Source organism: Echinops telfairi, unplaced genomic scaffold (genome assembly GCF_000313985.2).
Source record: "Echinops telfairi isolate 266 unplaced genomic scaffold, ASM31398v2 ScPeMD7_7458;HRSCAF=8496, whole genome shotgun sequence".
In the NCBI taxonomy this organism is placed as follows: Eukaryota; Metazoa; Chordata; class Mammalia; order Afrosoricida; family Tenrecidae; genus Echinops; species Echinops telfairi.
The window spans coordinates 3,389,791-3,402,182 of NW_022111358.1; the positions used below are offsets into that span (position 1 = coordinate 3,389,791).

At 46.8% G+C, this 12,392-nt stretch overlaps 1 protein-coding gene and 1 pseudogene across 1 annotated transcript in view; both read left to right on the top strand.

Annotated features, from left to right (window-relative positions):
- Positions 1-399: 399 nt before the first annotated feature.
- The window catches only part of TMIGD1 (transmembrane and immunoglobulin domain containing 1), a 21,646-nt gene continuing 9,653 nt past the window's right edge, over positions 400-12,392 (top strand). The window contains exons 1-3 of the mRNA XM_004706893.2: positions 400-481; positions 4,754-5,032; positions 9,055-9,339. Coding sequence (XP_004706950.1) covers positions 403-481; positions 4,754-5,032; positions 9,055-9,339 — 643 coding nt within the window. The 5' untranslated portion in view covers positions 400-402. The remainder of the gene's footprint in view (positions 482-4,753; positions 5,033-9,054; positions 9,340-12,392) is intronic.
- Positions 4,401-4,499, top strand: LOC115872914 (annotated as a pseudogene).

Sequence of the window (12,392 nt, forward strand, 5' to 3'; positions counted from 1 at the left end):
AATGGTTTGAGGGGGAGGGGAAAAGAATTGCTTTGTTAAACAGGGATCGAAGGAGAATGAAGCAAGTCTTATTTCTATTTCTGTTAAAATGCTCTTTTGTCAATTTTTCTAGGGAAGACAGGCTTTATCGTCTCCTGGGTTGCTCTACTTCTGTTCCTTTTCTTTTCACCTGAAATAAATGTCCTTAGTACCCAAAATACTCTGAACTCAGTAGGCACAACAGGGTAATTTAATTTAAAACTAGGAGCAATACCGTTATAGCTGGATTAACTCATCTGGGACTTGATTGAAAATGCCTAATGGACCGAGGAAAGGTTCATCAACTCAGTATGGACCAAAGTTCAGAACCAACCGTACTTTTTCCCCTTTCCCCCCCACAGAGTCAACTTGATTCCATTAAAGATGGCACAGAAGAGCAGAGCCCTAACAGAAATGTGCAAATTTCTCCTATTGATTTTCTTTCTGCCATGTGAGATAACAAGTAAGTGGATATTCTTTCTGGCAATTTTTTTGCAAAGACAATTTTCAGATTAAAAAAAAAAAACCAAGAGAGATCCACGGGCCATTGGGCACATTGTGGACTCCAAATTGGATTGGCTGCACGAACGACCGATAAGCTGCAGAGTACAGGAGTCTGATAACCCAAACAACTGCATGAAAGTAATTGGGGGCTTCAGGTTCCGATTCTCACCAGAAGCACAGTCAGAGGTTTTCAACATTTTAATGCATTTCATTACTATCTTAGCCCCAAAGAGCCTTCTGTCATTGAAACATAGCACTTACCCGAAAAGCCTCCTGTGTTTTTCTTCCAGCCCTACCATGGAAGTGGCCCCCTCTTTTATACATAATCATTGTATAAAATAACATAGGCAATACATAACAGAAAAGTAAATTCCATCATCCGGTGATATTCAAAGTTTTGACAAGTCTTCTTCCAGACTTGTTTCAAGACTTAGGTCGATGTAAATTGAACGTGGACTTGATGGCACCCAGCAAGAACAACAGCAACCCTCCTATCTTAACCAGTAGCTTGTACTTTTACAAAGAAAACTGTACGAGTTTATTAGCAAATGTTATCCGGTGTCTGCGTGTAGGGGTCTATGTGTCATGAAGGCTAACGTTATTTTTTACCTTTGTTACCTGCCAGGAAAGTAAAAATGGAAAGTTAATTACATTGCTAGGCAGTGAATGCATTTCTGAACAATAAAAAATGAAGGCTAACAGCGGTGAGAGGGAGGAAGGGTCGATCACTAACCAGAGAGCAGACACACATTAACTTGGGTGAAGGGAAAGGCAAGCTACAACCGTACGACCAAGGCAAGAGAAGATGCTGGGAAATGCACACGAGTGAAAAACGACAAAGCTAAATGATATTACATGCACACGTCTGCAGTATATTAGTAACGACAAACAATATCTACGAGCAGCTACCGAGGTCGACACGCCAGCTGAACAGGTATGGGGTGGTGAATGGGAGCACACCCATGAGTACATACAGGTTTGGCAGAGGGCATTTCTACACATGCAATTATATGTGCTGCAAATAAAAATATCCATGTACACAGAGTCCAGCATACAGGGGACAAGATTCTGGAAGCTTCGTAACCCTAACTAAACACCTGGAGGGAACGAGTCATTGGCCTTTGGGACTTAGGGCCACAGTCTTGGGGACCATCTAGGTCAGTTGGCGTCGCACAGTTCACAAAGACAATGCTTCACATCCAACGCCTGTGATCAGCCGTCTAAGAAGCAACTGCCGGTTTCTCCTTTTCTGGAACAAAGGAAGGGGAAGAAAATCAAAGACTGAAGGAGAGAAATAGTCCCCAAAGCCTAATAGACCAGTCAACCACCACCTCCACTACCCTGAGACCAGAAGAACCAGATGGCACCACTACCAACTGCCCTGATCAGGATCACAATAGAAGGTTAGGAGGGGGTAAAAATGTAGAACAAAATTCAAAATTAGAAAAAAGACCAGACTTACTGGTGTGCTAGAAACTCATGGCATCCCTAAGACTATAAAGTGGCCTTTCGACACTGTACAAGCCTGCCATTGAACTCACCTTAGGAGTCACCTCTCAGCCAAACAATTGGCAGGCCTGTAAAGGGAGCAGGAACAGCAAGGAGAAACGAACTCCTTGGTACAGTGACATATGACACCCAAAGGGCAGCATTTGCCCCGACACTAGACTCAGAAGGCAGGACAGGGCATGTGTCAGTCTGGGTAGACTAGAGAAGCAAATTCATGGAAACGTATATGTGTACAAGAAAGAGCTTTATAGACCTGAGTAATTGAATATTGAGAAAACATCCCAGCCCAGTCCAGGTAAGTCCAATATTAGCCCATATGTCCAATACCAATCTATAGTCCTCTTCAGACTCACGAAACACATGCAATGACACCGAATGCGGGAAGATCACAGGCCAGTGGGTTGGAAGTCTTCTGGATCCAGGGCCATTGTAAACATCTCAGCACTGGCAAGGATCTCTAAGTGGCTCCAGAGATCTGGTTGCATCAGGGTAGGTCCATGTGGCTTCTCCAGTTCCCAGGGCTTAGCACCATGTGTCTTGTCAGTACAGCGTGTTTAAGGGAGTGAGGGGAGAGAGATAAGAATGTCTCCCGCCTCCAAGGAGGAAAATCCAGGAGTTCCCAGAATTCTCAGGAGAAGGTCATGCCCACACAGAGGCCTCATGAGTTATATCTTGATCAACAGGCCAGACTCCACCCTTTCATTCATAATCCTCTCAAATTGACACCCGATGTTGAAACTACCACAGGGCAGGAGAGATGGATGAATGGAAATGTGGAAAGCAGGGAAGAAGTGGGAAGAGTGCTGTTATGTGGAGGGGATTGCCAGCAAGGCCATGAAGCAAAATGCACACACGTTTGTCAAGAGAAAACCGGATTCATTCGGTATACATCAACTCAAAAAGTGGTTCGCCAAAAATCAGAGATGAAAATAAATGGCCACATATGCTGACAACCCATAGCAACGTGCCCCCCCCCAGACCACAGCCACTTAATACTTTTTTAAAAAAACTTTCCAAGAGTGTTAAAAACAAGATGAAAACATGGAAAAATCAAGATCTAATTGGACATGACACCGCCATGGAATCAAAACGTGTTCTTCTCATGTGCACATGTAATCTTATTACATTTGCTGTAATTATTAGAGATGTAATTTGTAGCTTACCTTTTCAGTTATAGCTTAGCTATGTCTCCATCTTGCTAAGATTTTTCTTTTTCATTTCCCTGACCCCAAATCAATTCAACTCCAACTCATAGTGAGCCTAGAGGACAGGGTGGGACTGCCCCTATGGGTTTCTGAGACCGTAAATCTTTACAGGAGGAGGAAGCCTCCTCTTTATCCTATGGCACAACTGGTGGTCTCAAACTGCTGACTTTATAGCTGGTTAACAGCCCAACCAGCAACCGACGATGCCACCAGGGCACCTTCTTTCCCTGACGCACCATCTTAATTTTCTATGATGTCTGGTTAAAGATTTCTTCACTCTCTTCTCTATTTTTTAAAAATCAATCCTATTCAATATGTTCAGGAGAAAGATGAGGCTTTGTGCTCTCATAAAGAATTACTGTCTTGGAAACTCACAAGGGCATTTCTACCCTGCCGTATAGGGTTGCTTTGAGTCTCAATTGACTCCATAGCAGTGAGGGTTGTTTATAATTATTATTATTCAATATATAAAGACTGGAGGGGGCGGGGTGCCAAAGCGCCCTGGCGACATAGTGGTGACTCATTGGGTTGCTAACTAGAAGATCAGCATTTCCAACCCAGCAGCCACTCCTCAGGAGGAAGATGAGGTTTTCTGCTCCCTTAAAGGTTTACATCTCAGGATCCCTATGGAGCAGTTCGATTCTCTGCTATAGGGTCTATGAGTCAGAACTGACCCTTGGCACTAGATTTAGGGGCTGCAAATGGTCTGAACTCAAGTACTAACCTACTGGTTGGTAACTTGAACCACACCTGGTGGTACCATGGAACAGCAATGGGTTTTGATTTGGGTATGTATACATATATGTACACACACACACACACACACACACACACACACACACACACACGGATTGTTCTCTATAGCGGTTTTCTAACCGTCCACCAGCGGTCATTGAGTTGACTCCCATTCAAAGCCACCCTGTGGAGCGGAGCAGAGTTGTCACATAGAATTTCTGGTGCTGTGGAGCTTTCCAGAAGTTGACCACCACCTCTGTCTCCCTCTTCTTCTAACCCAAGGCTCTCAACTTTCATTGCTCATTAGAATCACTCCAGGCGCTTTTTCAAAAAGCATCCTGACGTCCATCCAGGTCGCCCTCCTATGCATGAAGTCAGAGCATCTGAGAATGGGAACCAGGCCATCGGCATTTAAAATACATATATTTTGTGCTCGCTTCGGCAGCACATATACTAAAATTGGAACGATACAGAGAAGATTAAATGCTCAAGGATGACACACACATTCGTGAAGCGTTCCATATTTAAAATATATATATATATTTTCCAGATTCCGATGTGCCACAAAGTTTGGTAGCCACTAATTTAACCTTTCTTATTTTTCAGTTAATAGCAATCACAGACCTTGTCCCTTGTGAAATCACATGGGGGAGTACGACTATTTTCGATTATTGCCACGTATTTCATTGCACTGATGTAACAACGTAGACAGCCAAGCCACTGATGACAGGCGTTGAGGTCGTTTCCTCTGTCCATCTTAATCGCTTCTTCCTGTGTTCCAGGCTCTGTTCTAACCGTGAATGGCAGGACTGAGAGCTATATCCTGAACACGCGGCGTAACGTGCAGGAGTCCCTGATATGTGCCGTTCAGAATCACACCAGCGAGGAAGAACTTCTCTGGTACCGAGAAGAGGGAAGAGTGGATTTGAAACCTGGCAACAAAATCAACTCCAGCTCCGTCTGTGTCTCTCCCATCAGTGAAAACGACAATGGAGTCACCTTTACCTGCAAGCTGCAGAGGGACCAGTCGATGTCCATCTCCGTGGTGCTGAACGTCATCTGTGAGCGAGGGGAGGGACACTGCTGGTCAACCTGTGCCGTGTTAAGTGGTGGGAAGCCTCGGTCCAAGGAGGAAGGGCCTTTTACCATTTACTGGATGCTCACTTCCTAAGAATCTCCCCGTCTGGCCTGAAATTTCCGTTGTGTTTTGCAAAGGCAGAGCGGGGACAATTACCTTCGAAGAAATACATGCGCCCGTCACATCTCTCTTCTGTGAAATGCCTGCTCATGCCCTTTACCCAGTCTGGTCTCCGGTTCATGATTTATACATGAAGGGAAGGAGGGCATTTCCATTTGAGTGATCAATAGCTCCTCCGATCACTGTGGACGTGGTTTATAATCATGTTCGCCCATTTGAGGTTTTAAGTATTGATGCATTTAAAGTGATCCATCTTTTCTTTTGTGGTGTTTAAAGACACCTTCGCTGGGAAGCTTTTAAAACAAACAGACAAGGGAATCTCTGCGGGGCTTGTGTGCCGACAATAGAGACACATTGGGGAACGATAGTGGTTCGGAGGTGTAGGAATAAGTTCAAATATAAGCTTCAATTCCTAGGAGACCGAGGTGGAATAGCTCCCAGGTTTCTACAGTCTCCAAGCTCCATCTCTGACCCCGGCCACTCTCTCTCCCTCAGCACTCTTCCCTCCCATCTCGTAGCACCACGGTTATGTGGTTTCCTAAGGTACAGGGTACTTACTACCTGGAATCAGGCTCAGGGACCCCGACTCAGGATCTAGACCAGGAAGCACATAGGCAAAGCCGCTCTGGTGTGGGAAACAGCTCTCTCAGCTCCTCCTGGCTGTGCGGACCTCCTCTTGTACCCCAAGGGCAGGCTCCTCTTATCATTGTCTGTCTGTCCCGGCGGGCTCTGCCACCAGGCCCCTGATGGGATTCTCACTGTTCTTAGTGTTACAACCCTTCACCGGTGTTACCGGTCTTTGAGGTGGTTTCCAGCATCTTCTCTCTCTCTGCTTCTTGCCCTCTTCCTTCTGTTTTGTCCTCCTTCGCTTTTTGTTTGAAACAAACAACAAACCACCACCTCTCGGGCCTGGCTGTATGTACATGCCCTCATGGCCATAGATTGATTCAGACGTATAACCTCCCTATGTGGTTAGAGGCCATCGAGTGGGTATAGACCCATCACGACCCTGTACACAACCTGGCCCTGCCCTCTCCTCCCACCTGTGCCTGTGCCTGAGCCCATGGCTGCAGCCCCTGTGTCCATCCATCTCCTTGAGGCCCTTCCTCTCCTTTGCTGCCCCTCCACTTGACCAAGCACGATGTCCTTCTCCAGGGACTGGTCTCTCCTGACAACAGGCCCCTATAGGACAGGGTAGAAGTGGCCCCTATGGGTTTCTGAGGGTTTTTGGAGTAGAAAGCCTCATCTTTCGCCTGTAGAGGGCAAGTTGTGGTTTTGAACTGCTAACTTCACAAGTTAAGGGCCCAAGGTGTACCCCGCTACCCCACCAAGGCTCCTCGCTATACCACGTGTGTTCTTTGCATTGAAGGAGATCTGGCAGGCAGCCCACACCATAATTTTAAAAATGTTTGGTTCCTCAGCCTGAATCCGCTTTTAAAATCATCTTTATAATACCCTCCTAAGTATCATTGTTGCCGAGCTCACTTACATATAAATAACCGTTGGTCAGGATTCGTAGCGATAATAAAACTCAACCAAACCCACTGAGTGGATTCCATTGAGTGGATCCCCACTCCTAGTGACCCTCTAGGACAGAATAGAACTATCCCTTTAGGTTTCCAAGAATGTAAATCTTTGCGGGAGGAGACAGCCTTATTTGCCTGCCTACCCGCTGGTGGGTTTGAATCACTGCCCTTGAACGTGGCTGCCAAATGCCTAGCTGACACCATCACCCGTTCGGAGCCCTCATGGAAATCATAAGGAACCTAACTCATCATCGATAAAACACACGTGCTCATGAAAGTGATAAGAAGACCGTGTGCAACCCACAGGGAGTACGCGTGCTATAAAGCAGCAGGTCAAGAGTTAAATGGAAGGCTGATAACACGCCCCGTGCAGGGAGAGGTTGTTGGGGGAAGTGCCGTGACAGGCTCTTTCATGCATTACTGCTAAAAGTCTAGACTGGAGCCATCTCGTTAGTAATGTCTCACCGATGTAATGTCGATCTGATGCAGCCTTTGTGCTTTGACCTCGAAGAAGCACAGGCATAGGTGCATATGAAGAAAATACGGTGTTTATATAGTGTTGTTGAACATTTTACATATGAAAATAACCTCATGCCCATCAAAAGAAAATGATTTCAGAGTCATCTAGTCTAGAGCGTGCTAGAGAGAGTAAACGAGTTTTCTGAGACTCGAGATGGGAACGTCACTTACCCACACGCAAGAACATGAAAGTGCTTCTATAAACCACAGCCTGGTCACCTTTTGCCCACTTCAATCCACACCGTATATTTCCTAGGTATATATTTTACCTATAAAATGTATACATTTTAATATCTTGGAGATTTACCCCAAACTCCTAGAGCGGGCATCTCCAGGGTGGAGTAAAGGAGGATTTAGCTTTCGCCTTCTCCGAAATGTACTCCATTTAAAAGAGAGATGTTCATGTATAATCTAGCTCCTTAAAATGAACTCTAAATGGTTAGCTAAGAGGAAAACCTTAGAAAGCCTGATTTGGAAATCATGTTCTCTATTCCAGAAGCTTCATACCTGTCTGAATGTCATAGAACGTTCTGGTTGGATATGGATCTGAAATTCAAGCTCATTCCAAAGAGCAACAAAATGTCATTCTTCTGAGAGCGTTATTAATAGTGCAGCCTACTCAGGATCTAATTATTCAGTGTGCAGATGATACGCGCTAGTTTTTTCCTCCTTGTCCGCCTCGTTCTCTTGCCTACTGCCTACTCTTCAACCGTTTGATTCCTCTTCTGCACCTTTGCCAGAAAATGCAAGGGAAACGGAGGGGAGGGGAGAGAGATGGCTCAGCCCCTACTTTCCCTAGCTGTTGGGCAGCCTGGGTGGGGGTGAGGGTTGGAATCATCAGGTGAAGAGAATGTATCTGGCTCTCTGTGGGCCTGCCAGTGACGGTGGGGTCAAATCTGCCTCTTGACCACTCCATGCGTGTCAGAGTAGACCTCTGCGGCATAACATTTTGGATGTTTTTCAAAGGAGAGCACCAGGCCTTTCTTCCCAGGTGCTTCCTGGTGGTCTTGAGCCATCAGCCCTTTGGTTAGCAGCCAAGTGCATTTACCGTGTGGACCCCCAGGGACCCCCAGGGACTGAGGGTCCTTATCACGGAGGGAGTAAAGGGCCACTTCCATGAGGGGGTGGAAGGTGTTCAGAAGGTCCTACTTACCTGCCACCGAGGCCAGAGAGAGTCGCCTGGATTGGAACACATTCTGTGAGAAGGATGTGATTTCTATAGAGTTTTGAGGAAAGCAAATACACATTAGCCAACATGCCGCGAAGGCAAAGGTTGTTAGAATGCAAGAAGAGAGGGCCGGAGTAGCCCTCAGAGCGACGAGCTCTGGGGCAGTGCTTTACGGGGATGATCTCAGCGACTCTTTGAGGCAATGGGTGAGGTAAGTATGATCAGCCTCCCTTACGGAGGAGCAAACTGAGGCCTTAGCTGTTCAGGAGCTTTCTCAAGGACACCAGTGCGTAACGGGGACAGAAGTGGAGCTCGGGGCGGTGTCTACATTCTTAATATGACACTGTTTGATCCAACACTAGCACAGGTTGATACATTAACTTTCAGAGACAAAAGCCCCATTCGCATGTCTCAAAAATGGACAACTTGGTGCAGACACGAGTCTGTTTCGTGGTTTGTCTTCTTGACCACATCCAAAGTTCTATGGGGTTTGAAACTGGACCTGTCTTATCTCCCAGCTGTATGTCCGTGTGCCCACCTGATGTGTGGGTACTCCATAATGGCTGTCCACTGCATGACTGACTGCATGTGACAGACGGAAGGAAGAGCCTGCCCCCTGACCGTGGCCAGTTGGTTACACGCTAATGAAACCTACGTGCTTGCCTCTTGCAGTTTCTCCTCTCCTGAGTGGCGACGACGTCCAAACAGCAGAAGAAGGGAGCGATGTGCAGTTAGTTTGCAACGTGAAGTCCAACCCCCAGGCTCAGATGATGTGGCATAAAAACAACAGCATCCTCAAGTTCGAGAAAAACCACCACCAAGTCTACCAGACCAGCGAGTCCTTGCGACTGTCCATCTCCAAAGTCAAGAAATCGGACAACGGAACCTACAGCTGCGTGGCAATTTCACCTCTGGAGAAAAATGAGACTGTGAAGGACTTTCTCCTGATTGTTAAAGGTAACTCAGACTCAAACTCCCGGCGACACGGCAGGACAGGGGAGAGCTGGCCCTGTGAGTTTCCGAGACTGTAGCTCTCGATGGGCGTAGACAACCCCGCCTTTCTCCCAGAGCTAACCACTGTGTGTGTCTGTATCTAGACCCACAGTAGATATGCAACACATACAGTTGGGGTAACACATGATAATGACAGATAATTCAGAACTCAGATTTTCTTTAGAAAATGATCCTCCTCCTGGGGACTTTCCAACCAAGAATGTTTGGAATGTTGCCCATTCCACTGCTTTTTTGCACAAGGAACTTTCTCTAGAACCCAAACCCCAAACCAAACACACCACTGTTGAGTCGGTGCTGACCCATAGCGACCCCACAGGGCAGGGGAGAACTGCGCGCCTGAGTTTCTGAGATGTAGTTGTTTACAGGAGTAGAATGCCCTGTGTTTCTACTGCAGAGCTGTGGGTGATTACGAACGGCCGACCTTTCAGATAGAAGCTCAATGCGAACCCAGTGGTTGAAAAAATTCCACTTGGTTCTTGCCAGTGCCAGTTGCCAAAGAGTTCCGGCTCGTGGCGAACCCACGCGTGTGAGAGTGGAAGTGTGCTCTGTAGGGTTTGTCCTGGCTGATTTGTCAGCAGTAGATCACCAAGCCTTTCTCCAGAGGCATCTCTGGGTGGCCTTGAAGCTCCAACCTTTTCATTAGCGGCAAGTGTATCAACCACTGGCCGCACCCAGGGACCTGTCAGGGAGCATTTAGGGAGGAGCACTTCCATGGATGCTCCTGGGTCACTTGGTTTGTGAGAACAGAACTTTTGAGTTCACAACCTAACAACAGACAGAAATCAGCAACACCCCGAGAAGAAAGATGCTGGCTAGATAGGAAGATGGAGCTTTAAAATTGCTTCTGGCTCGGAACTTCTAACCTACAGGTGAATCAGAACAAAGAGTGGGGAAGGCTGGCGAAACAAAAACAAAAATGCCTCTTACTCTTCGCCTCGTGCTTCTTGTACCTAGTCTAGCACCTCTGCAAAAGCAGGGAGCGAATGAAGCAAAGTGTCTTTACCTCCTCCGAGCTCATGCGGAGAGCGGAAAGTCAGCTGCCTGGGAGAGCAGATACAGAAAATGCCCAGCCTCACATCTCCTGATGTGGGGGCCAGAGGGCTCAGCGTAGCCAAACAAGTTGAGGCTCCCACCTCTGGTGAGAACGTTATTCACTTTGCCCTTTGCCTCCCTGGGCCCACTCATTGCCATTCTCGCCAGTTTTTAGGAAGACAGCTGAACCCACTGATGTGGCCATCACACTCACTGCTCTCCACTCAATTCAGACCCATGGTGACCCCACTGAGCAAGAGAGAACTGCTCCATAGGGTTTCGGAGACTGTGACTCCTTATGGGAGCTGACAGCCTCATCTTTCTCCCACATAGAGACTGGTGGGTTCGAAGGGCTGACCTTTCCATTAGCAACACAATCCCTAACTCACAGCACCACCAGGGCTCCCTATATGGTCATAGTACTTCTTATTGACTTCCCCATAGGAGTCTGGTCACAACAACAGAGTGACTGGTGGGGAGTGGCCAGCTGAACGCCCATCATTGTGGCTCCTGGTGATTCTGTCATTTGTCATGCACAACAGTGGCAGTGTGCCCAGGGGGACTTGCTTTGCACACTCCAACCACAAATGACCTAAGTACCTGTGGAAGACACACCATGGCTCTCGCTTGTGATTAATCGGCTCCCTAAAGACCATAAAAACCAGGCAGGTACAGACTGGGGCCCTGACACTCTGGCTAGCCACAAAGACCACACACAGAGACACAAGATCATGAAATGCTATCATCCTTCTTGGTTCGGAAGAATCCTAATTGCTCGGTGTCCCATGGAAGACACACATCTTGTGTGATAAGCAGGATGCCAACCTGGCACACTGGCTTTCAGGTGGGCAGAATCCTGTTTTGGGTGGAGTTCTTCCAAACCAACTTGTTTTTCTGATTTCTTCCTGCTTTGTAACTTCCCTGGCTGCGGATGTCTTTGCAGCATACGCGTTTTCCTGCTGGAGCACTGCCTAAAGGCTTGCCCGTGCAGTGAGGAGCTTTCTAAAGGAGGCATCACCGATCTTTCCTTGAGCACAGAGTTAGATCATATGTTGGAATTCTTTTGCCATAATGTGTATGTAGGAAAAATATCAGCTCTGATGACACATGAGTGCAAAACAAGGGAGCGGTGCATTACACTTAACTGTGGCAAGCAACACTTGCAAAAATCACTTTCAGGAGAAAATCAGGTCCCACAGGGAGCCTGTGGGACAGGCCGTTTATGTCAGCTTGCTTTTAGTGAGTGTCACATGGGGCTTCATTTTGTTCAGCTCAGTGAAAATACTTTAAACTTTGATTGAATTGTGATATATTTTCCTTAGTGTCCCACATTTGTGTCCCTGTGTGAGTCCGGGTAGACTAGAGAAACAAATTCACAGACACACATATGTGTATAAGAAAGAGGTTTATATACAGGAGCAGTTGAATATTGAGGAAATATCCCAGCCCAGTCCAGATCAAATCCATAAGTCCGATATTAGCCCATATGTCCAATACCAAGCTATAAAGTCCTTTTTAGACTCACAAAACACATGCAATGACTTCGAATGCAGGAAGATCACAGGCCAGTGGGTGGGAAGTCCTGTGGATCCAGTGGTGTTGTAAGCATCTCAGTGCTGGCAGGGGTCTCCACATGGCTTCTCCAGCACCCAGGGCTGCATCACGGTAGGTCCATGTCTCACAGGGAGTCAGCCTTGTCAGTAGAGAGTCTCGAAGGGAGTGAGCCAAGAGTGTGCCTCCCACCTCCAAGGAGGAAAATCCAGAGTTCCCAGAATTCTCAGGAGAAGGTCATGCCCACATAAAGGCCTCATTGGCTATGACCAATTGACAGACTAGACTCCACCCTTCACTCTTTATTTTTTTTATCATTTTATTAGGGGCTCATACAACTCTTATCACAATCCACATACATCAATTGTGTAAAGCACATTTGTACATTCATTGCCCTCATCATTCTCAAAACA